The sequence below is a fragment of the Molothrus ater genome, chromosome 18, assembly GCF_012460135.2.
Source record: "Molothrus ater isolate BHLD 08-10-18 breed brown headed cowbird chromosome 18, BPBGC_Mater_1.1, whole genome shotgun sequence".
Classification (NCBI taxonomy): Eukaryota; Metazoa; Chordata; class Aves; order Passeriformes; family Icteridae; genus Molothrus; species Molothrus ater.
In genome coordinates this window covers 4,708,559-4,734,431 of record NC_050495.2, presented here as the reverse complement: position 1 = coordinate 4,734,431, position 25,873 = coordinate 4,708,559, and the positions used below count along the sequence as shown (strand labels likewise).

Below are 25,873 nucleotides of genomic sequence, written 5' to 3'. Positions count from 1 at the left end.
ATAATAAATCAAGCCTTCTGAAACATGGAGTCAACATTGTTGTCTCTTCTCTCATCCTAAGACCCCTGCGAACACGGTCACACTCCCCATATCTGTGGGCACAGGGGCTGTGCTCCCACACTCAGTGTTTAATTCATGCACCACAAGGTGAGGGAAGTGAACCCTTCCTGCCAGCATCACCCGTAGCCATGGCAACCACGGTGTCACTGCAGGGAGGGCAGAGCCACCTCCCATCCTGCCTGGAATTCTCTGAGCCCAACACGGCTCAGCCAGCGACCCCAGGGAGCCAGCGGCAGGCAGGTGATGGCTTTCTGCACACACCAGTGATGGTTTCAACTTTAAATTTGAATTCATCTCATTTTAATCCAATTTATAAATAGAACAGATGGCTTGGAATACACCTTGACTCAGCTACACAGAAAACAAAAAGGGTAAAAAAATTGGATATCAGAGTAACAGGAAAGGGAAGAAGAGCTAGAGTTCTGTCTGCAGGAGCACTTTAGATCCCACCAAGCTACACAAAAAAACCTAATCTTTTTTGCAAGACAGAATCGTGTTTCGGAAAAGTTTCCAACAAAAAGACTTCAAAAAGGATATTTAAAATGTCAGGAAAGTGGGAGGATGAATTACCTCAGAAATGGGCACACCCTCAAGCCTCTGCAGCAAAGATGCTCATTCTGTAGGACCCAAACTGATCAAGCACGTTTGGTTTTCCCTTCTCATTTCAGACACATTGCAAGAATCAGGGGGAGGCTCCAGTGGGGGTTAATTTTTGCATGTCACACAAGGGAATTGATGGAATATGCATTATATGTAACAGCTTTTACATTATATGGAAGGAAGAAGGAATAACATAGTGATACTTACTCCTGTACTGACAAGAGACAGCATAATTCTTTCATTTAAGGCTAATGTTTCTCCTTGCTTCATCTTGATTCTCTTCTTATCTAAACATTTCATTGCATACCTGAAAAAAAAAAAATAACCATTCAGAAAAAGCACCAAAAATCTCCTCTGGCAGGACTATTCACTGGCAGCCAGGCCATGCACATTTACAAGATCCTGTAAGCAAGCTCTTGAAAGACTTAAACCCAGGACTAAAAAAACATCATTTCAGGCTAAACAGAAAACCTCCAAAATCTCCCAGAACTAATACATTTCCAGCAGAAGCCTCCTGACAGAGAAATGTGCTTTAACAAATAATTCCATGTCCAAACCATCGCAGTGAGATAGGAATTACACAACATATATTCATTTTCTCATACCTACAAGCAAGGATCTGCCTTAGGAATTAAATAACAGAAACTCTGTTATGGTACCATTTAATTCCAACAGTTTCAACTCTATCAGGAAAGCAATATCTTGAACACACGCTGAGTTTTATATATTTTTTTTTCTCCTTAATTTTCTTTCTACTCAGAAAAAGTCAGATACACACAAGAAAGCTTTTTTGGTCTTCTACCATCTGTGCTACACAAATTAATAAAATTTTGCTCACAAAGGATGTTACCCTAACAACCACCAAGCACAGGAGGATATGATCCAGGCTGGGTATTTTTCCAAGCTGTTGGTGAGTTCATTAATAGATATCAGTGAGAAGGACATGTGTGCTCCTCCACAGAAGACTCCTAGACATGGACACTCATGGATTTTTAGGAAATTACCACATACAGCTTCAATGCCTATCCCCATCCAGCCTCAGAGCTTCAGCTTTTGGGAGCTCCAGTTCCCAAAAACAGCCACGTCATTCCTGACATCAATGTGTTGGGAGTGGGGGAGTGAGGGTGAATTTTAAGTTTGCAGACTGGGAATACATTCATATGTTCCTGCTGAGGAGTCTGTGAAAGGTGATAAAAAATAACCCCTGACCCTGCCCTGCCCAGAGAGAGGCACTGGGGGTGTTCAAAGCTGATGGAAATCACAGGATGGTTTGGGTGAGAGGGGATCTTAAACCCATGGGCAGGGACACCTTCCACCATCCCAGGCTGCTCCAAGCCCCATCCAACCTGGCCTTGGACACTTCCAGGGATCCAGGGGCAGCCACAGCTGCTCTGGGAACCTGTCCCAAACCAAGTCTGCAGCTCTAAGTGCAGCAGAGGCAGCCTGCAGGGGATGGGAGCTGGGTTAGGGATGGGCTCACAGGTTTGGATCAAGAAAGAACTAAATCAAATCTCTACCCAGAAGCTGAACCTCATCTTAAGTTTTGCTTCAAATTTGAAAAAGAAGGTTGCTTTTCCCACATTTTGCTTCCCTTTGCTCTATTTATATCTAATAAAACCTGTCCTTGCTTTGCTTCACTTTTCCTGTCCTTCTCACTTCCCAAAGGTTTATCCACCTCCTGCCAGAGCCCTACTCAGACACTCAGACATGGAGATGGCTGGGACTCTGAGAACTGCCTGCTGAGCATGCCTCAAGCTAAATAAAATGTTTATTTTTGTACATGGACAACTGAATGAACTGTACATGGACAAAAAGTACCAAAGCAAGAATAAAGCCAGCGTTGTTAGTAAGAGAATTAATATAAATACTTGAAGTCACTGTAGAAATACTGAATATAATAATAGCAACATTAAGATGTCTCCCACTTGTTAAGAGTCAGAAGTTTATTATTATCAAGGATGTCAGGCACACATAAATTCAAGAGGAGCCAGACACAGGGCACCTCACACATGCCCTGCTCACTTGGAAGGGAAATGTTTAAGGATGGGCTGTGGACTGAAATTGTTAGGAGAAAAGCAAAATGAAAGGCTGGGGTGTAAATAAAGAAATGGATTGATATTGAGAACAACTGGTTAAATCCATGGCCAGATGTTCACATCAGAACACAATGGGACAATGGTGCCTAGAAATGGAAATCTGATGATCAGGGGAGGTGTGTGAATGGTAAGATCACAAAAAGAATAAAAACCACCCAGGGCTGACCCTGGAGCTCCCACAGAGAGCTCTGGGAATCACAAGTCCAGCACTGGGATACCCCCTTCCAAATGGCAGCAGGGATCTCTGCTCTCACCACACATGGGGCAGGCACTGATGGAATTCCCCAAATTGGGAGCAGCACACTGGGAATGGGCTCTGGCATAGCCCTGAACTCTCCAGATTTGGGGACAGATTCCTGCAGCACACCTGGAGCAGGTGACACCTGAGCAGCCACCACGGCTTCCACAGGAATATCCTCTGATCCAGGGAATTGTTGGAGCACACACCTGATTTTAACACTTGTGCATTTTCCACTGGTTTTGACAGGACATTTCCACGTGCCCAGGAGCTGTGTGACACTGAGCCCCTGCGTGGCATGGAACAGCATCCACTGAGCCTGCAGTGAGCCAGGAATCAGAATTCTGGGGATGAAACCTCATCACAAAGAACTTGACAGCAATGTGATGCTGCTTCCCAGTGATTTGCTAAGAAATGATTGGAAGGATTTCCTCACTAGTCCAGAGTTTACAATCACCTCTGCCACAGAGTGGGTGATACTCACATTTTTCCAGTGTCTGCTTTTCTGCAGCCATACACTTCACCAAATCCCCCTCTTCCTATTATTCTATGTACACTAAAATCATTCATGGTCAGCTGCAAGTGGAAACAGAAACAACAAAACAAAACCTTCATTTTTCCAGCATTAAAAAAAAACTTACTGTGAAAACATCTAAATGATCCATGAATGTGTTGAGATCCTCAACTGTAATTCAACAGCATTTACTGTGTTGGAAAAGGAGCCCCTTATTGTTGATATTTCCATGTACTTGGAAGCACTACAGTGTGAAGTAGCACCAAGGGGAATGAGGCTGCTGTTCCCAAAATCTGCCAGTCTCACTCAGGGCTATTTTTGCAGCCCAAGTTGTCACACAGAAGTGCAGAGGGACGCAAAAGCTGAGGCCAAGGGAAAGGGGCTCAGAGGGTGCTGGGATCACAGACTGGAGTGGGAAAGGGAGGTGGACAGGGATTTGGGCTGGTAAAGAGCAGAAATTCTGGCACTTCAGCTCTTTCAGCCATTAAAAAAATCAAAATTCTGTTAGCTGAGGAAGGCAGAGGGGACGTCCAGACAGGAATCATCAGGGCTGTGCCTAAGAATAGCAGAGCAGTGACATCCACCACCCTCCTTAATGAGGCCTTTGCAGAACAGGATTCAAAACTGAACATTCTCTTTCCTGTATCAGCCTCTGACAAGATAAATATACTTGTGAGTACTTACATGAATATTTAGCTCTACATTTTTCCATTGACAAAATCTAGTAAACTTGTCACTGCAAAAGAAAAAAAAAAAGTTTAAAAGTTGTCTGAGACTATTGTGTAGAGTATTACAGGAAATGTCAAGACTCTGATATTTAAAATCTAGTCTGAGCTAGGGCGTGGGGTGGTATTTAATAAATGACAGCCTTCCTTTCACCAACTGTAATCTTACCCCCACCAAGAAAAACAATTCCTAGGCAGAGCACACTCCATGTTCTACATCCTTGGGAGAGAAAGAGAGCAGATAACCTTACCCCTGGAAGTGCTCACTGTGTCCCCACAGCTCTCTTGCACGGTTTTCAATCATTCAAAGATGGTTTTCAATTTTTAAACAACTATGTTTGGAACTAACAAACATTTAAATTACATCAAGAGGAAGATAATTATAAAAAAAAACACAGGCAGCTCGATTTATGTTAATGAACCTCCCTATACTCCAAGGAACATTTTAAACTCATTTTATCTTAAAATAGGGAAGACATCAGCAATACCACGGGCTTTGGGAAAAAATAATAAAATAGTTGCTTATTCCTACATGAATAATTAAGTATTTATTTTCAAAGTAAGAAATAACAGCTTTATGGAGGCATTTTTATAATTATCACAGAATGGCACCAAACCCGTTTAGAAAATGGATTTGGGTTTTGCTGGGGGGCAGCTGAGCTTTGCAGAGCCAGACACAGCAGCAGGAAAGGGCTGCTCTGCTGAGCCAGACTTGTGCCTTCAATTCTTTATTACACAGAATATCCTCAAAACCCCAATTCTGCCCTTTTTCAGCCCAAACTCCAACCTCTGTGTGCCCTGACTGAGAAATCCCTGAGCTTTTCAGCTGTTCCACTCACACATCCTGACTCTGAGCAGGGTATCCCACAAAGCTGGGTTAATTTGATTAATCATGCAATAATACACATTTTTAGCCTTATTTACAGCAGTGCTGAAAGGACCTGACTTCCCACTACAGTAGGCAGGTAATTCAGGTAATATTCCATGTTCATACCTTTCCATAAATTTTTGAAATATTTTTCCTCGGAGACTATCACAAATTTCTTCTATATATGGCTAAAAAGGGTGAGGAAACACAATTAGTATTTAAGCAGACAATAAATGGCTTTTTTTCAGTCCCATCCAACACACAGAACTCTCATTGGCCCCACACAGATCCTGGATTTTCCTAAAGAAGCCTCAACAATGCATTTTAGCTTTATTTGGCTTTCGGAATCTGAGCAGGTGCCCTGAAGTCAAACACAAAATATTTTCATGAGCTAAAAAGGGGTGTGGGGGCAAAAAATTCTTCTTTCAAATGTATTTAACCAATAAATTGTCACCCCCGTGGAATCCAAAGCCCCCAGAGCTGCTCCCCCGTCTCTGTGGTGCTTCTCTCCTCCCTGTCCTTGATGAGAGATCAGCACCTTGGAATCACAGGTGACTTTTTCCCTCCCCTGGGTGTGTCAGGGCCCAACCTCTCCCCAGGTAGGGCTGAGGCATCCCCCAGCACTGCAATCACCAACCCCCAGCTCATGGCAACAGCCAGAACAGCTCAGAAGCACAGCAGACATCAGGCAGGGGCAACCTCCACATTTTTTCAGCACATAAAAATACATCAGATTTAGGTAAAAGACACTTAAGGCTTACAAACACCCCCATGATGGATTAAGACTATTTCTCCACTGCTGCAGCTCAGTTCACCCTGACAGGATTGAGCATCTTCCTGATGGAAAGTGATTTACTCTAAATCATTTAATGGCTCAAAATTACACAACTATAAAAACTCTTCTGTTCACACACCAAGGTATAGTTTGCTTTTCTAAATGCGCTTGAAAATATTACAGATAACAAGAGTAAATTGTAATTTTGACTTGGAAAAGCATTTCAATCCCACTTACAGCACAGAATATGTACCAGTCCCATTCATTCAGTCTCTTTAAAGAGTATTTAAAAAGTCACTTTCTGTCAGAGAAGCTGAATGTTCAGACTGTGAAAGCTCACCTGGAAAAGGCTGGCTGGCACTTGTTTCTTGGCTAAATGTGTTTGTACATGATCTACAGCTTGTTTTGAGAAAGGCTTTTGGAAAAGAAAAAGGAAGATTTCAAACAGTTGGAACTGTCAAGAGTTTCATTTCAGGTCAGAGCACTGTTGTTCTTTTCCCCACACAGAAACACCAACCCCAAGGGGAATCAATAGGGCCTCCCACAGGTATATTACAGTGAATATTGTGTGAAATGTGCAGAATGATCCAGTAACAGGATTATTCTGAAGCAGAAAAGCAGGAGAGGGGAAGATGAGGAGGAGGAAGGTAAAAATCAAAGGGGGTGATGATCCTCCTTTAACAAATCCATGAAAAATCCCATTTACAGGCACAGCTCCAGAGCCAGAAGCACTCATGAACCTTTTACTAATAAAATAATGCATTTTGAGGGAAATAAAAAAAGAGAAAAGCTTAAACCCTCCACCCAAAGCATGATACCACACCTGCAAATCCTCCTTTCAAATCAGAGCACATGAAACTGTTAAGAACAGATCAATGGGCCCAAATTTCAGCTAGAAGAAATGTGTCTTCTCAGTGACTTTAGCCACATCTCTACACACACCTATATACAAATAAATCCATTTATTTCATCCTTTTGGAAACAGACATTTAGTCTAAAGAAACATAAACCAGAAAAATCTCCTGATACTTCCTTTGCGTGCCGCTAAGTTTAATAAAAATTGCAGTATGCCTCAACTTTTACACCTCAATAAAAAAAAACAACACAAAACCAAAAAATTTTGCCAAACCCAGATCCTGGATTTCAAAGGGAAATAATTCCTGCTGCCAGGAGTGGGGGGCAAAGGGCAGGATACCCACGTGGGAACAGGAGAGCAGCTCCTTCATGATGTAGGTGTCGTAGATCTGCCGGCTCCGCGACAGCCGCTCCTCCTCCGAGTCCAGCTTCTCGTACTCCTTGATCTGCAGCACAAAGCACACCCCACACATCCCCTTGTGATTTCTCACTCATTGGGTCAAAACAGGGCTTGGGTTGAAGTTTTATTTTATTGGTTTTTTTTTTATTGATGAAAAATCACCTGTGACAGCACAGTCGCGGCTGGGGTTTCCCTTTAATATTGGGATTTTTTTTCAGCCCTGGTACAGGTGCCCAGGGCATTGGTGGAGTCCCCATTCCTGCAGGGATTTAATAGGATGTGGCACTTGGGGACATGCTCAGTGGTGGCCTTGGCAGTGCTGAGTGAACAGTGGGACTCAATGGGCTGAGAGGGCTCTTCCAACCAAAAATTCCCTGATCACAGCACATCTGGTACAGATGTCCAAGAAAGAATATAAAGCACATTTCAAAATGTTCACATAGTCCAGCTACACTGTGGATTTGAAGCCTAAAGGTGGCTAAAAGACAGTTTTACAAAACACATTGAGTTTCCTCAGGTGTACTGTAGGAGATCAGTGTGTTCCAGGTGAAAGAACAGCAATCCCAGACAGTTCATTTACAGAACAAAACCTGACAACCAGCTCCAGAACAGAAAATTCACCCCGTCCAAGGGTCCTCTGGAGCATATTCAGGGAAAGAGCTCTTCCAGACACGACAAAATGTAAAAAAAAGATGCAAGGGGAAAGACTCAGCATTGGCTTTCTGGACCTTCCAGGAGAAACCCTGGGATCCAGATGCCTGGCAGTGAGCAGATCTGCTCTGTGCCACACAACCCCAGCAGTGCTTAGGTTGGGAAAAAACCTCCCAGATCATCAAATCCAATTATCAAGAGACAAACTGGAACCAACCTACCTCTGGAGGTGGAACATTAATTAAAGTCAGTATCTTTCTAGCTGTACTGCTGGTGTTTGCTGACATGATAAGGCACCAGTCCCACCCCGATCTGCCATCTGTGCTGCTTCCCCCTTGATACCAATTTATAATTAAAATGACTCAAAATGTCTTTGCCCAAGAAACACTTTTAATTAATGCAATGACACAAAATAATTAGCAGTACAGGAGGAAGCCTGATGGATATCTGATTGTCTTATTTGAGAACAACCTCCTATCCCTCAATGTTTGGTTGTTAAAGGACACAACTCCTCAGTCAGGGTTCAGGGGTTTCAGCAGAGCCCCCCAGAGATCAAAAGGATCTCCTCAAAAACTGGGATCAGAATGCATTTGTTTTCAAGTATTTAGAAGCTCTTTTTTTCCTTTTTTTTTTCCCAATTTTCCCCCTTTTTTCTTTTTAATTTCTTTTCTTTTCCTCCTGAAACTGATCGGGATGAATCACTCATCCTGTTAAATGCCTGATCGTGACTCCAGCTGCAGTGATATGAAATCCCTGGAGTACAGAGCTCTTCTACACCAAGCAATTTTTAATGTAGCAATGTACTCAGATTATTCTATGTGTAATAAATGCAGCAAGTAAATCAAATATATAAAAAAAGGAAAAGCTCCTGGATCCGGTATGTCACAGAGGAAAACACAATGAACCTCTCTTTAAATATCTTTAATGGGATTTTTCCAGAAGTACATGACAAAGCACTGAAATTCTTTTGAGGCAACATTTTGCTAATAACCTAAAAATACAATTTTGAATTGTTTCAGAGATAAAGAGGCAGCCAAAAATATCTTGCTAAATAATCTGGTACAACAGGCCTTTTCGGATTACTTATGACAGTGATATCTTCAGTGTATAAAGAGATGGAAATGATAGAAAAAGATTCTTTATTGACAGCAGGTATCTGATCTGAGTGGGGGAATGGAGTCTTGCTGAGGACTGATCTCCAAATTGATACCAGCTGTTTGTGCTGATAGCAAGGATAAAAGTTAAATTCTCAGTTCATGAGTGAAGCAGCCAAGGCTATTCCAGCTCTAAATTAACCCTGAGCATCAGGTATGGGCAGGTCTGCCCTGAAATCAGCACCTGGGACAGGATTCACTGGGGCTTTATTCAGTGTCACAAATGTAAGAGGGAATGAATGAATGAATGGTGCCATGGAGCTCAGACCCTGCAGCAGCAGAAGCTGGAGAGGCCCAGGGCATTCCTTGGAATTATTGATCCTTTGGGATGTGCCCTGCACAGTGCCTGGCAGCTCCTTCACTGGCTATCTCCTGACAAGGGACACAGCTCCTCCATCTGTGTCCCCTCTGCCACAGCAGCTCCTGAACCATCTGAGCAGCTCCCACCCTTCATCCCTCCACAATCCCCCCCTGCTGCCTTTTCCACAAGTGAAAAACTGATGGGGAAAGACCTGAAGGATTTCAGTGTCACCCCAACACCAGCAAATTCATCCCAGATCCTCTTCTACCGGTCCTACACTGCTTCAATGTCCCTCTCCTTCCCTCTCAGCATTCCCTGATGGAGCAGGACAGTCTCACTGCCTGCACAGCCCCAAAGCTCCATCACCACCAGCACTTACCTCCTCATAGAACTTCAGCTGAGGGACAGCTTCATCGATCTCATTCATGCAATAGTCTTTAAAGAGCAAAAATCCTGGAAAGAAAGACAGAAAAATCAGAGAAATTTGTCTCATCACACTTGTAAAAAGGCTCATGAAACCACCTGAGTTCCACCACGGGCTGTATAAACCTGTGTGAGCATCCCCAGTTGCCAAAGTTTAGGATTCTGATTCCAGCTCTTCATTTCCAGCACAAAGGGATCCCAAGCCTGCCTCACCTCCCACAGGTGTATTAAACCCATTACTGCTTCCACCTGCTGAGGATTTTATCAGGCATTTCCATAATGCACAAAAATATCCCGTTCCTCTTCACAGACCACATTTTCTTCTCTTTTTTTTCCCCCAGTAAAAACTAGACACTATTCACGTTTTGGGGTTTTTTTTTTGTAGGAGATTTACCTACATTTCACTGATGAAGCACAACCTCTTCTGCACTCCCATTTCAGAATTACCGGTTCATGTTACCTCTAATGGGTTTTATTGCTCAATAAATTACATCAGGGTCTTTACAGTTCCTTTGCAAGTAATTTAGAGCATGACCCCAGCAGGCTGCAGATGAGAATCTTCCATTAGGAGCATTTTAATGCACTGTCACAAGCCTCATCCCATGGAAGCTCTGTCTTTCCCTGCCTCTGAGCTGGCACCTGCTACCCTGGAATTTCACACAGCAATCTGTGTCACAAATGTCCCCATCACTGCCAAACCCACCCAAAGTGCCCCATCTCCTCAGCCAGACCGTGCACCTCCACCTCTCCTTGCCAGCTTGGCTTTTTGAGGACAAAAAGTGAAATTTTGGGAGCCGATTCAAATTCCTTATTTCCCACATGACGGAACCAGCAGCAGCACGGAGCAGAATCCTGCTGAATGGACTGAACTTTTCTAGGACAATGAACCAAAGATTGGGTAATTAAGAGACTGAAGAGTGGCACAAACAGCTCTGAATGCAGTGAAAGAAAAATCCCTGGCCTGGTCCCAGCTCCTGGCTGGTGCCCAAAAAAACCCACAAACAACAAAAAAAAAACACAACAATAAACCACAAAGACAACTGTGGGAGGAGTGTGAAAATATACCAACACACATTTCCAGCAGGGCCACGCCAAACATTCCAGCCCTGCTCAGTATTTTCCAAACTTTTTCAATTTAATTATGGCAGAGAAAGAAGAGGTTCCCAAGCCCATGGCACAGGGAACAATCAGAGGCTTATGCAGCCACAGGACATGGGCTGCTCCTCCCTGAGGCCTCTTGGCACTGCACTGCAAAAACCCAGATATACCCAAAATATACAGACTGAGAGCTCAGGCTGCTCAGCCTGGGGAAGGGAAGGTTGGGGAAAGACCTCGCAGCACATTCCAGGATCTGAAGGAGCTACAAAGAAGCTGGAGAGGGATTTTGCATCAGGAACTGGAGTGGCAGGACAAGGGGGAATGGCCTCAGACTGAAATGGACATTTAGGTGAGATACGTGGAAGAAATCACTCCCTGTGAGGGTGCTGAAGCCCTGGCACAGGTTGCCCAGAGAAGCTGGGGCTGTCCCACGCCTGGAAGTGTCCAAGACCAGGTTGGACAGGGCTTGGATCAATCTGGGATAGTAGAAGGTGCTCCTACCCATGGATGATCTTCAAGGTCCCCTCCAACCCAAACCATTCAGTGATTCTATAATTCAGACAAATCCAGTTAGAGCCTAATGTTCCCCAGACTGGAATTGTTTCTGTTTCGACCTCCCATTCTATCAACAGACCCTGCACTTCCCCTGCAGCACAAAGGAAATCTCCTCCTTTACTGCTGCTCTTGGGTTGAGTGAAAAACGATCAGCCAGAAACTGCAGCTCTCACATAATGGCACAACGAAGTGACAGATGCAGCATTGAGTAAGTGACAGGAGTTTTAAGAAGTTCAGGGGGAGCTGACGAGGAGCACAATAAGCACAGTTAACAGCACACAGAAAAATAAGCCCAGGAACAGAAAGCAGGAATTAATAAAATGATAGCGTTAAGTAACAGCTAAAAAGAACCAGCAATTATTTATGAAATAAAGATGCTGACAGCTTTGGCTTTAAAGATTCCTTCTGGTATAACTATATAATTTCTGCAACAACCAGATCACTGGTTGTTAAGGGAAAGGAAAAATATTTTTTAAGAGCTTCTTCTGGCAACACCAAAGTGATGGATGATATCAATAATACACACACAGAGTGTGAGGCAGCACCCAGCTCCTCTGGGCTCCAGCCTCTGGACAATCATCTTCCCCTCCAGCTTTGCATTTACAATCCCAAGACAAATTTGCCAAGTGCCATGAATTGCACTGACTCTAATTACCACGGCAAAATGCCTTTCAAGGAGGGATGAAGGCCACCTTTGAGGTTTGCAGAGGCTCACAAGCAGGAAGGGATGGGCTGGTGGGGAGAGCAGAATCAGGTCAGGCAGCTCAGCCATAACCAGGTACTCACAGAGCTCATCCCCAGCTGGACGAGGTCCCTGTCACAAGGAGGGGAACTAAGTTAACCCATCTCTTTAGAAGAGAACATGAATGGTTACTTCAGTATTTATCCCAAATAATTGTGTTTTTCCAGCATGAGCACAGGAATTTTACATGAAATCCTGACTCTAATCAACAGCATCCCTCCACCCCTGGTTTTTGTCTCCAGAATTCAGCCCTTCCCACAGTCAAACAACACAAATGCTGCTGGTGAGCAGCCACACACTCCAGAGCCCTCATCATGTTTATGGCCTCAACTGGACCCTCTCCAGGAGCTCCCTGACTTTCTTGAGCAGTGGAGACCAGAACTGAACAGCACAGCCCAGATGTGGCCTCACTAGGGCCGCTCAGCAGGATTAAAGCCACCTTCTCATTTTCTGCTTCTGTGGCATTTTCCTGTCTCTGGCTCTGCCAAAGTCCCCCCAGGGCAGCAGCCACAGGGGCCAGCACTGGCCTCTGCCTCCTCCAGCAGCCTAAAGGTCACCTGCAGCCACAACACCACCTCCTCACCCCTGTCAGTCAGCTGAGAGCACGGAATGATAAATAAAATAAAACCGAACAACAACGAGGAACGCCACCATAAAACACTGGGGAGAAAATGACTTCTTCTAATTCTAACTGGAATTTTATGAGCATCAAGATTCAAGTGACCTTTTAACAGGAGTAAATAAAAATCTTATTAAAGCAAACAGGAGTGACTAGGTGAGAGAGCAGAGCTAAAAATAGCCACGTTTAGCCCCGATAGAAGCGTTCACAATGTCACTGATTGAAAGGAAGCTGCATCTATTTACAGCGGGCCTGAACGTGGTCCAAAACGCTGATGTAGCCACTTTCTAGTAGGCAAAATAGCAAATTAGAGAACAAAAATATCAAGCTGTTTCCAAATCCTCCCGAAACGTGCTGTGTATAAATACAGAACCCTGACAAACAAAGCAGCAGTGACATCTGCACCAGACACGGGCTCCTTTCCCGGGCAGGAAAAGCTCTGGGAATGTGGGATGGTGCTCAAGGCTGCCACACAGGCTCTGTCCCTGCTCAGGGCACTTGAAGGGCTCCCATCTCAGTCATTCCAAGATATGCCTCATGATCTTTCTTGCTTGGTGAGCTCGGATGACAGCAAGAAGCCACGGCCAGAGGGGATGTCTCACATGCTGCTCTCTGTACCTCCCCGCCAGGACACTGCACCAAGGTGGGCCAGGCTGGAAATCAGGAGGAATTTCTTCCCAAAAAGGGTGGTCAGGCATTGGAAGGGGCTGCCCAGGGGGGTTTGGAGTCCCCATCCCCGGAGGTGTCCAAGGAATTCCTGGATGTGGCGCTCAGTGGTGGCAATTTGGCACAGGTTGGACTCGATGGTTCTGGGAGGTATTTCCTGACCCAAATGATTTTGAGATTCTGGGGCATCTCCTCCCCAGGAACGTCTCCTATGTAGAGTTGCCACACCACAGTGACATTACAGCACAGCTGTGGGTGTGTTCAGCCTCCTGAAATAGCCCTCAGTGACCTCCAGATCCATCAGCACCAGGAACAGATCCAGGTCATAGACTCAAACACTGGGACAAAGTCACATAAAACCACATAAAACCTGTGATTCCCACCAGGCTGCAACTGTCACAGAACACCAGGCCAGGCTCAGACTCCTGTTCTGTGCAGTGCCCACACAGAGCTGACACAGCACAGAGCAATTCAGGCCACCTAAGAGCTCCACAGCTGAGAGAACCACCAATTTCCCTCTCCAGGAACAAAGATCACCAGGGAAAACCGTGTAGGAATTGTGCTCTGGCAAGGTGCAAAGCCACAAGAATCCTCCCAGCCCAGAAAGCATCACACATTCCACTCCTTTCCTTTCCCTTTTCCATTCTTTCCTAATTGAGCCTAATGTTCATTCCCTTTGCATTAAAAATAATACATTATAACAGACTGAAACATATCCCTGTGCATAGAAAGCAGGGGGAAAGAACACACTGTATTTCATGAGGACGTGCATCCAATGGTGAGCAGAACAGAACAATTTCCCTAGAACAGAACCAAACTGAGCTCAAAATTAGGCTGCAAGTTGCCAGGTAGCCTGTTTAATGAGGTCTAGAAATCATTAAATGAAAATAAGCTTTGGCTAAAAGGTTTTAAGTGTTGTCAGAGAAAAACTTTTTATTTCCAGGCCTATTTTCCAATAGCTTTTCACCCGGGGAAATCATTGTTGAAGCTTGGTCAGCCTTCTTTCTAAACACCAGACTTGTGCATGCCTGGAATTCCTGCAGGGAGAGGAGCAGGAGAGCTGAGCACTGACACTGGGGACAGAACGGAGGAATATTCACAAATTCTGTGTCAAAGCCCAAAAGCTTGAGCCACGTAGAGCATGCCAAGCAGTGAATATACATATTTACTGAAAGCACTCAATTATCTTTATTTAGGTTGCCCAGAGAAGCTGGGGCTGCTCCACCCCTGGAAGTTTCCAAGGCCAGGTTGGATGGAGCTCTGAGAAACCTGGGATAGTGGAAGGTGGAGCTGGATGAGCTTTAAGGTCCTTTCCAACCCAAAGCATTTAGGGATTCTCTGAATATCCTCGTGAAATGGTAGCTCTGAACACTGAATGTGTGATCAATCATTTTTTAAAGCAGTGCAGAGAAAATAATGGGGGAAACTTAGCTCTGAACCATATTTACTGTGTATCCTTCATATTCTGGTCTCCTTTAAGATGCAGATTCCAGCTGAGTGAAGTCAAAAATCAAAGGCATTCAACATATCAAAGGTGAAAGAAAAAAGTGGTTTTTACACAAGAAAAAGCTCCTCTAGAAGATGGAGGAGTAAAAAAACACTAAATAGAAACACACAAAAATATTCTAATTTTTAAAAAGACCACTAAACACAGAATAGAAGAATTTCATTTCAATCAGTTATTACAAAGAATGTGATTAAATTTCTTCACTAAATCCCATCAAGGAATACACGGCACTTGAGGTTTTCTTTTTTCTTCACTTGTAAACAGAAGAAATTCACAGCCCTTTGCAACTGGTAATAGAAGGTACCAGCAAGCTAACAACTAGGAGCAGCTCAAAAACCTCATGGTGGTGGATTGGGCTTTTTTGTATCTGTTCTTTCCTCTCATCACAATTCAGGCCCTACCAAGGATGTGAAAGTTGCTATTTTCCTGACCAGTATTTTTTCCCTTTATAAAGATTTTAAAATTAATTACATAATACAAGCCAATATCCCTTTACTATTGAGAAACACACTTTTCCTTCTGCCCTGCTCCAAGCTGAGAATTTCACTGTTTCACCAATTACTGAACACACAAACTCCACTGGGAAATGCAGCTCTGCTCCTCAGGAAGGGCTTAGATCCAGGTGTGGTTTTAGTGGCAGCAAGGTGACAGGATCATTTGATGAATACATGGAATAACTCCACAACAAAAGGGTGTTCTCAAGGCCCTGGTGCCAGTATTTGCCTCAGCAAACTCTGCTCAATATCTGAACCACTGTGAAGAGCCAAATTGTTCAGCCAGAACATCGAGGAACTGTTGTGCTGTGGTCAAAATCAAAACACAAAGCCAGCAGTATTCAGTTAGTAAATACACACAGCACTTAGGTAAAGAGCAGCAAAACCACTAAAACAACAGTGACAGAGCCCAGCTGATTCTGCTGCAGGAATTTCTGACTCTTCCTCTGGTTCACTGGCACTCTGAGAAAGCTGCTGTGAGCTGGAGGCTCAGACACAGATGGTTCTGCTGTTCTTCCTCTTTTAATCGTGGAAATCATGGGCAGAAGTATCTAGAAACACTAAGAAACTGGTTTGCATGTTTTTGAGCCCACCTATCCAACCTCCACGGACACACAGGTGACAGCAGGATGTCACAGAGGCCCTGGCTGGACAGGACACTGGCAGGGAAGGAGGCTGTCAGGTGTATTGCCCACGTTCTTTATAGGAGAAATGCTGTATGGATCAATAAAAGCAGCTGGAAATGGGGTAATTGATAGCCAGAGCTCTCCAGCTCCTCTGCTCTGCACCTCTGACCTTTCTATCCCTTAAATGCACTGCTGAAAGTGAGAACACTTAATAGCTCCAGTAATTTAGATTCTACTGACTGGTGCTGGTTCTGTTGCGTGATCCCACTGATGGGAATGAGCAGCACTGGCAGGCCCAGAGAATCTGCTTTATTAACAATATCAATAATGCTTTTACAGCTAGGCAGGTAAAGCTCATTAAAGCTGTTACCATGCCACCTTACAGACATGGCAAACCAACACTGCCCTACTTCTCAGCGGTGTTCAGAGGCTTAATTAGCTGTGAACTGTTTCAAGACACATTGATAAAAAACTCCATGGGAGTGCAACTGTTTCAGATTGACTGAGGAATTGCTGGGTGGGAAAAGAGGAAATCAGGACTGTGTGTGAACAGTGGTGGGGCACAAGGAGAAGATTCCACCAGGAACAGGCAAAGGAAGCCCAAGAGAGGCCAAGCAGAGAGAAAACACCACCTTTGGGACGGAAGCCACTTTGCACAGTGTTAATCACAGAATACCCAGAGCTGTCAGAGACCCAGAGGATCATCATCCACTGCTGGCCCTGCACAGACACCCCAACAACCCCAGGCTGTCCCTGGGATTGCCCAAGTGCTCCTGGAGCTCTGGCAGCCTCAGGGCTGTGCCCATTCCCTGGGGAACCTGTTCAGCACCCAGCACTCTCCAGGGGAAGAGCCCTTCCCTAAAATCCAGCCTAAACCCCCCTCCCATAGTTTTAAGCCACAGCGAAGAGAGCTCAAGAAGAGGCTGAAGAGGGCTGAACCAACCACCCAGGGCCCTTCTGATCCAAAAGGAACTAATTTTCCTACAGGATTCCAGGGGCAAAGCAAACACACCTCTGGCAGGTGCACAGCAGGGCAGGTGCTTGTGTTTGTGTGTGTTCTCTGGAGACAGCCAAGGGAAATGTCATGCAAATAATTCCTTGTTTGTTCTCTCTATTACAGAGTGATAATCCTTAACACTCTCGTCTTCTCTCCTATGTTGCTACTTCACTTCAAAATTGCCAGTTTGCCTGGAATTCTTGATAATTTAACCCAAAAACCGTGCAATTGCACTGCTCTGCTGAGATAAAGACTTTCTCCCCGTGCCTTGTATCTTCCAACAACTGCACTGCATACAAATGCTAATCTACCAGGATGTGTACATTATCCATCATGGGACTGTCCAGATGATGGGGTGTATATTTTTCCTATTTTAAAGCTCAGGTTTAATCTGCAGCTCCCCTGGGAAATCACAGCATCTTCAACCCCCCCAGAAAGGCAGGCAGGGAGATCAGGGCTGAAGCCCAACAAAGAAATGCTCAATTATTTATCATCAGAAGAAAATCCAAAATGAATGCATGCATTTTGATAGTGCCTTTGGATACTCTTTATCCCTGACACCAAGGCAGACAATTCCAATGCACGTAAAATCTACAGCAGGAGCTTCAGCAACACCCCTCAAAATGATCTTCCAAGTAAATCATGCCAAGTATCACTTTATTTTACCACAAAATAAGAGGGTGTTGAAAGAAATGTAGCTTCCAGTAACACTGAAATTATGACATAATAAAGAGATCTTAAATCTAACACTCATTTGGTGAAAAAAAAAACAACCTGCAAACAGAAAACCAGACCAACTTTTAGAAGGCTCAGAGCACAGATTTTCTTTCACTGTCCCCCCCCCCCACATCCCCAGCCTTGTTTGGTGCAGGCAGAGAACCGTGTGAGAAGCAGATCCCCTGTGAAATATCTCACATTAACGGTTTCTGTTTCGGTTTGCAGCCACACAGTTTCCGACGTCTCCTTGTGGTTTGGGTTCTTGTGTTGTTTTTAACTGATCACAGAACTGTGCAAGGACAGAGGGGCTTCCACAGCCCCTAAGAACCCCCTGCAGCCTGTCCACAATCCCACGTCCCAGGCTGATCTTGCACTGAAAATTACAAACACCATGAGAAAGAAGAAGAAGATCAGTCTTCAAACAGCATTTTAAGTGTAATTTTTGTTTGGAAGACAACTTCCTAATTTTGGTGGTGACTAATTCTGTGTGGTGGCTGCCAGGTCAGGACCAGAACCTCAGAATAAAACCACTTTGCAGAAACGACCTGTGCCCCTGCTTTTACAGAAAAACCCACCAAGTAACCATGTCCCTGCTACTTGGCTGCACATTATTTAACATCAAAGTACCAGAACAGAGCAAATTTATCTCTGTGCTCATGATACATCTCAGAAAAGTCATCCCTGCTCACTTCACAGCCAAAAACTCAGGTGCTTTTCTTTACTCCCCACCAAGTTTTATAGCCTTCATTGTTATTTCCTCAGAGGACTATTTAATTAGTCCAGAATGCCAACAGCACATAGATCTTCTGCTTAAATTAAACAATAGCTTAAATAATGCTCTAGGGAGTCACTTTTCCCAGCCTGTTATTTTTAGGCAGTTCAGGGAGCACGGTGCCAGCAGAAAGAGGAAGAGCAAAAATGTTTTTCTCAACAGATTTTAACTCCTATCTAATGATTAGCACCAAATTCTGAAATAATGAAATATGAGTCCATAACTAGAGGAAGAAGCAACAGAAAGCATCATTCACTGCCCCAAAAAAAAAACAAAAAACCTGCTGTAGCTGTTCTCACCCCAGTTTTGGTAGGTTTTTTTTTTTTTTTTTAACAGAAAGTTGTCCCAGACCAAGCTGGAGGAAACAGCAGCCAGAAGGGTCATTTTGAGCACATTTCCCTGAAAATGAGAAGGGCAGGCACAAAAATCCCTGTGCAGAAGGAGCTACAAAATAGACCAAATGCTCTGGAAGCTGAGCCGGGGAGCTGCAGAACAAACATGATCCATGCTGAGCTGGATCAGGACAAGGGGAGCAGGGAAGGGGCTGAGAGCCCCCACAAGCCCCCGTGGGCTGGAACCAGCCCCTGATGCAGATGGCAAAATGCTTCCCCCCCTCCTGCTGGGAAAACCTCCAGCTTGGAGCTGGTTGAGGAGGATATGGAAGACAGTGGAATGAATCACCTCAGAAAGATCATCCCTCACTCTGCGAAAGTGGATGGTAAATAAGGAAAAAAAAAAAAAAAAAAGGTTTGTAACTTCTTACGTCAACTACAAGTTGTTTTAATTAATTCACAAAGAAAAAAAAAAAAAAACCTAAGCCACCTTCGGGGAAAAAAAAAAAAGCAAGTTACTTCCTAGGAAAGGTGCAAAACTCGCACTGCAGCAAGACCAGCTGCTGAAACAGCTAAAACACGTCCTGTTCTCATCCTTCCCCCAGCCCCAACGGCTGTGCAAGAGATGAGAAACCGAGAAGGGTGTGAAGGAACTGCCACGTCCCCCCAGCTCCAGAGATGACAGCACCCTCTGGGCCTTCACCAGGGTCTCAAGCAGCCACCAGAGAGCCCAAGGCTGAAGCAAGCCAGGCACGGAGCTGTGGATGCTCCAAGATCACATCCCAGGATTTCTAACCCAGCTCCATTCCCAGTTTGTCTGAAAGCTCAGAGTCGGACACCAGAGTCACGGAGTTGTAACGGGCAGCAAGTTTGCTCCAAAGCATTTAATAACCAGGATAACCCTGTTCCAAAGCAATATTGTCATCTCATAGACTCAATTGAAGGCCTTGGCTGTAGCAGCCCCTGCTCTGCTCATTTCCCACCTGCCCTCTGAGGGCAGGGCCTCTCCATGACAAGGACTCCACGTGCAATTTTAACACAGCTGTGAAGCAGAGTGGATTCCACACGTAAATTATGGATATTGGGATACCAGAGTCATAGAATGGTTTGGTTTGACCTTAAATCCCATCTCATTGCACCCCCTGCCATGGGCAGGGACACCTTCCACCAGCCCAGGCTGCTCCCAGCCCTGCCCAACCCGGCCTTGAACGCTTCCAAAACCTCTCAAAAACGTCTCTTTTTCTAAAGAAACTCCTAATCTGGTGTTGTAGCAAACAGGATGTGGTAAAAGAAAACTAGCTAAGGTGGTTACGCACTCGGCTTCGAGACAGGCTGTACTTCCCCAAGAGGCTTCTGCTGTGGAGGAAGCAGCTTCTGAAGGAACAGCCGGCTGGGCTGGGCTGCCAGAGCACTCTTCTGGGTGCTTCCATGAGCTCCACGTCCTCTGACTCACCAGGACATTCTTAGAGAGCTCCAGATCGTTCTGGAGCATCACTCGGGGGGCAAACAGCAGTGCCAGCACCAAGGGATGAGAGCAGCCTGCTTGCCTTGCCGAGGGAAGGGATGCAAATAGGGGACAGACTTGTTTGTGCAAATCTGATGGAGCCTCCAGGCCATTTTCATCCCTGATGAGCTTCCTGCTCTTATCCCGATCCTAAAGGTTTTGGTTTCCAAGCCAGAGCTGCCCCTGTGGCTCCCTGCAGCTGCACACCTGGCAGGAAGGGAATTTGGGCCAAAGCTTTGGCAGTGGGAGCAGGAAAGCACTGACCCTAAAATGATTTTAGGGCTCACTAAGAATAAACACTTGCAGGTGATGAGACCAGCACCATAATTAGACACATGCATAGGGAAACATCCATACTGACATCAGAGCCCTTCTATCAGACAGCTGATCAAAGCCTGGGTTTACATTTGAAAGGATACTGAAAAACAAGAAAAAAAATTTTAAAAAAGCAGTGACCTGGAGCTGTGAGGAAAAAATTAGGTCTGGGGTAAAAAAAAAAAAAAAAATAAGAAACAAACCTGTTCTCATCTAGAGCAGTTGCCAAGGAAAAACTGGGGAGCTCGGTGCGTTTTATAGTCAGTGTGTAAAGATAAAGCAGGGAGTGCTGGATGGCTCCTCAGCAAAATTATCACAGGAAAAACCAGGGAAGATCCAGCAGAATTACTGGAGATCCCGGCTGATGGAGACTCCCCCCACACCGGCTCACCCGGACCTGCCCCACCTGCGGTCTCACCACATCCCCTCCAGCCAAAGAGACAAGGAGCAGAACAAAAAGGTGATTAGAGTTTTAATTACCTCCCCATACTTCTTCTCACAGCCCTTTGCAGAACGCTCGCCTAAAACTGCAGGTACTTTACCACAAGCAATTATGCTAATGTCTGGAAACAGAGCTAATTGAGTGGCAAAGAACACGCTAGAAAACGCAATCAAATTTAAATGAACAACCACAGTAAAGGAAATACTGTATTTTCCAGCGTGATGCAAAGTCTGCTGTTAAAAACAGTCGTGTTTAGCTTTAATCTTTTTTTAAAATCCCATTTTAAATCCTATTTTAGCTTCAGAATGAACTGAAACTCCTGCACAGCATTCACAGAACTGCTCCTCATTTCCAGGTAATCCAGGGCAAGTCCTGCTCTGACTGTACCCGGGGAGAGGAGGAAACCTCTGTGCACAGAAACTAAAATGTTAATGAAACTGGGCTCTAAAATTCCAGCTTTAATGGCTACTACCAACATGGGGAAAAAAAGAGAAAGATCTAATCCTTCCAAGGTTCCAGTTACCTAACTGTAATTGCTGTAACTAATCAAAATAACTGCAACAGTCCTCGCTCTAACAGGTAATGAAAAGTATTCAATTACACAAATAGAAATATCCATTACATAGAGGATGGTCTGTTTGACTTCTCTTTTTATAGAGAAAGAAAAAAAAAAAAAGGACTTCTTCATTTCACTGCCCCCAAAGAGACTCAGTTGAAGTCAGGCTGTGTTTGGTTGCTTAAAATTCTGCTTATTTTGCAACTGCCAGGCTACAGCAAAATATTAATGATTCAGCACAGGCACTGGAGCTGAAGCACACACTGAGGTGTCAGTACCAGTACCAGCAAACAAGGTATCTATCTGCATTTACATGGCAAAAGTTTTGGGCACAATAAAAACTCATCGTTTTAAGCACAAGTACAGAGCTGTTGAAACACAGTGAAAAGTTCCCCAGGACTTCCAGTGGCTCTGAGACTCATTAATGACACTCTGAGACACAGGAAAATCGATTATTTTAATCTGGCAATACCTAAAACTCCCACTCCAGTGAGCTGCACGCTGCCAGGCAAGCAAGAAGGTTTTGGGGTATTTCTGCTCCAGCCAGAAGGGAGGCCAGTGAAAACTCAACCAGCCCAAAGATGCCCCCCATTGCACCACTTTTCCTGGGAAATCAGGTATTTTGTTCACTACAGCCTCATTTCAGACAGGAATGAAACCACTGACCTCAAGACTTCCCAGCCCATTCCCCATTTCCAGTTCAGGAGCAGCTGTGCTATCCCAGCCAACTCACTCCTCAAATCTGCCACACAAAGATCCCAAGAGCCCCTCGTGAAACCCTCCCTGCTTTATTACTCACACTGCCACTAAATTTTTTTTTTTTTTTTCATTGAAACATTAAAAGCTCTAGAAAATGGACTAACCTCATCGTTTCTGCAACAGCTTTTCTGGTTTTGAATCATGTTCAACCTCACTTCTCCCTTCCACTGCCCACATCACACCCTATTTCAATACTTCCCTGTGGGTCAGATTTAACAGACTGCTCATTCCCACTGCTCTTTCCTGGATTGTTCCCAGCAGGTCCATGTATATTTTTTTAATCCACTGCCAGGATGGACACAACATTCTGCCAGAAGAGGATTATTTCACATGCCTCGCTGGCTACAACACTGATTTTATATTTAATGGTGTGATCCAGCTGAGCCAACGCAGCTCAGGGCTGGCTGTCACAGCCAAGTCCCTGCCCCGAGGGTGCCCAGGCTGTGCCTTGTCATTGCTCTGGCACAGGTGGAGAGGAAGGACACTGCTGGATTTCCCTGGGAGCACTGCATCTTCCCCCTCCCCTGGTTTATGGAGGTTTTGTCCTTGTCCTCGGTGCGTCACAGCAGAGCACAGAGGATCCTCACTGCAGCACTCAGCTAAATGAACACTGATCTCTGATGCTCCCATTCCCTGCATCCACCTCTCCATGATTAACTGCTCCACCAGCCCATTTTCCCAGCAGTTTCACCCCCTGCACACACACAGATTTCACCCCCCCCCCCCCATGCTGGGAGCAAGAACACCATGTCAGAGGGTCAAGACAACACATCTGGGATTGTTTCTCCTGCTCCCTTATCAACAGGCTCATTACCTCTGCAAAGAAAAAAAAAATTTAACTGATGTGACACATTACATTGTTGACAAGCCCATACCAAGTAATATCATTTTCTCCTCGATGTTTCCAAATAATTTAATTATTTTCCCTGTAGTTTTCCAGAACCTGAAGTTGACAGATGGCCTTGCTCTGTCTTCTTCCCTTTCACAACATTTCACCTTCTTGAAGACCTTTGTTTCACTAAGTCCTGTCCATCCTCCAGTGTTCCTCAATCTACAGCCCTGGCTCCTCAGCAGGCACCACAGAGAAATGTAAAAACCAAACTGATCTTGAAATTATCTACACAAATAACATTTTATTGAGACATGACTTACCAATTTTCTGATGAAAGATCTTGTCAAAGGTTAATTCACCCCTTTCCTCGAGGTATTTCTGCATAACACTGCGGATACTGAAAGAAAAAAAAGGAGAAAAAAAAAAAGGGGGTTACTTAAAATTGCCTTTTGATCCCTGGGGTCACTTCCCTGGGGACATCCTGGTCACCACTTTATTTCTGTCTCAGGTTTATCTTGCACAGTAAAATAACTGCACAAGTCACCCCCAGCTAGCCACACAAGGAGCCAACAGCAGCTCCATTAGGCCCTGCTTGGCTGCAGTGCACTTAACATCTACTTTGCCTAATTTATAATGTCACAATCACTCACTTCAACCACATTAACAAAGATTTCCTTTATTTGTCAAGTAACTTCAATATTCATTGTAATATAATGCCCATAAAAATTTCATATGGGCAACAATACAAGAACATAAATCTTAAAATCAATGCAGGCCAGCAGTGCTGGGCCTTGGTAAAGCAACTCTATTGTCACAGTATCGAGCCAAAATTCCACCAGACTTTCTCTGCTTCCAATTTTAAAATCAATAATTTCCATACATGCTATTTATTACTATAATTACACTACTTATTATGATAATTACACTATTTATTATTATAAAAATAACCTTGAACAAAGTACTCATGCTCTAAACAAGGCCATTAAATATCACTGATATTTCTGCAGCAGCAAGACTGAGCAGCTAAGCCTTGCTGACCTCAGGGACATCCCCTCTTGTGTGCTCATCATTAAAATTCTGAGAAGCCTCCCAAATACTGACACACATCTCCCCCCATGGAGGGAGGAAAGCATCCACACTCCTCCTCAGAGGAGCTGAGGCACGAAGTCTGAATGACTTGACCAGAAAAAAAGTCTATAATAAAGCCAAGGACTTTGCTGGGAGGGCCTAAACTCCCATGTAGGAAAAATTCCTATTAATAGTTCTCTGTGTATCTCCAAGTCCCACGTGGAACACGGATCTCTGAACAGTGTGATCCAAAGCGAGAGCTCTGGAGGCCAACCACCACATCAAGTCAGACAAGAACTGGGAGGGCTGAACACTGTTAATCAGGTTTGAGATGATAAATTATTCAGTGACGAACTTGCTGTTTATTTGTTCATTAAGAACTGGGTCTGCCCTCTGTGTATTTTAACAATCTAAACAAAATACTGATTTTAAATGAAGAGGGAGCAGTAAATAAGAGATTGTGGAATCACAGAATGGTTTGGATTTGAAGGGATCTTAAAGAATTATCTTGTTCCACCGCCTGCCATGGGCTGGGACACCTTCCACTATCCCAGGTTGCTCCAAGCCCCATCCAACCTGGCCTTGGGCACTTCCAGGCATGGGACAGCCAGACCTTCTCTGTGCCAATGCTTCACCACCTCACAGGGAACAACTTCTTCCTAAAATCCAACCCAAATCTTTTGCCTTGGACACTTCCAGGGATGGGACAGCCAGACCTTCTCTGCACCAGTGCCTCACCACCCTCACAGGGAACAACTTCTTCCTAAAATCCAAGGAATCTGGATTTTAGGAAAATCAAATCTTTTGCCAACCAGACCTTCCCCTCTTCCCTCTGAGCTCACAGAGGAGCCCCTGGAGATGAACAATCCTGGCAGGAGCTCCCAGAGCCCACAGCTCCCCCTCCTCCCCGAGCCCCTCGGCGCTGCCATCGCCCCCCAGCACCGTCCCCGTTCCCACTGACCACCAGACCAGCAGTAACAGAATAAGCCTTTTTCATAATAATGACATCAAGGAAGCTTTGCTCTGCTCACACGAGTGCACTGCAAGAAATTACATCAACAGATCTCCAGTCTAGACAATGGGAGAAGATAATGAAAATTTAACGTGTGACTGAGGCGCCCAGGAAAACAGTGATTGTGTAAGGAGCAAACCTCTCCAGCTCCTCCTCCTCCTCCTCTGCTGACATCCCATACTTCTGGTCTGATGGATAACGTCAAAGGAACAAAATGTCTTTTGCAGCCACAGAAACTGAACAAATCTGTAAAATGATCACAGGCTACAGGAGTCTGTGCCACGTTCCAGCTCCTCGACACTCGCACTGCTTTAAAATCATTGCTACTTATCCATATGGATAAATAGGAACAAAGGACATGGAGTGGATTATGAGCTATCCAGAATAATCACCTGCTAATTCTCACATGGAAGTTACAGGTAGAAATCCTCTGGAGTTCAAAGAATTGAAGCAGAGTCCATGTATCCTTCAGAAGGATGGAAAATTCTAAAATGGAGCTTAGCACATTCCACAAACAGGAAGAAAGGTTCCCTCTCTGCTTTAGTCTATTGACTCATTAGTTGCCCTACACGTAAACAATCTGGGATTAAAAGCTGCATT

General features: G+C 44.6%; 1 protein-coding gene across 1 annotated transcript in view; it reads right to left on the bottom strand.

Moving 5' to 3' along the window:
* GRK3 (G protein-coupled receptor kinase 3) overlaps positions 1 to 25,873 on the bottom strand; it is a 61,702-nt gene that overhangs the window by 24,110 nt on the left and 11,719 nt on the right. Inside the window, exons 2-9 of the mRNA XM_036392978.2 lie at positions 23,514 to 23,590; positions 9,617 to 9,690; positions 7,076 to 7,177; positions 6,217 to 6,291; positions 5,228 to 5,289; positions 4,193 to 4,244; positions 3,479 to 3,570; positions 868 to 967 (exon numbers count right to left, since the gene is read on the bottom strand). Of these exons, the coding sequence (XP_036248871.1) occupies positions 868 to 967; positions 3,479 to 3,570; positions 4,193 to 4,244; positions 5,228 to 5,289; positions 6,217 to 6,291; positions 7,076 to 7,177; positions 9,617 to 9,690; positions 23,514 to 23,590 (634 nt within the window). The remainder of the gene's footprint in view (positions 1 to 867; positions 968 to 3,478; positions 3,571 to 4,192; positions 4,245 to 5,227; positions 5,290 to 6,216; positions 6,292 to 7,075; positions 7,178 to 9,616; positions 9,691 to 23,513; positions 23,591 to 25,873) is intronic.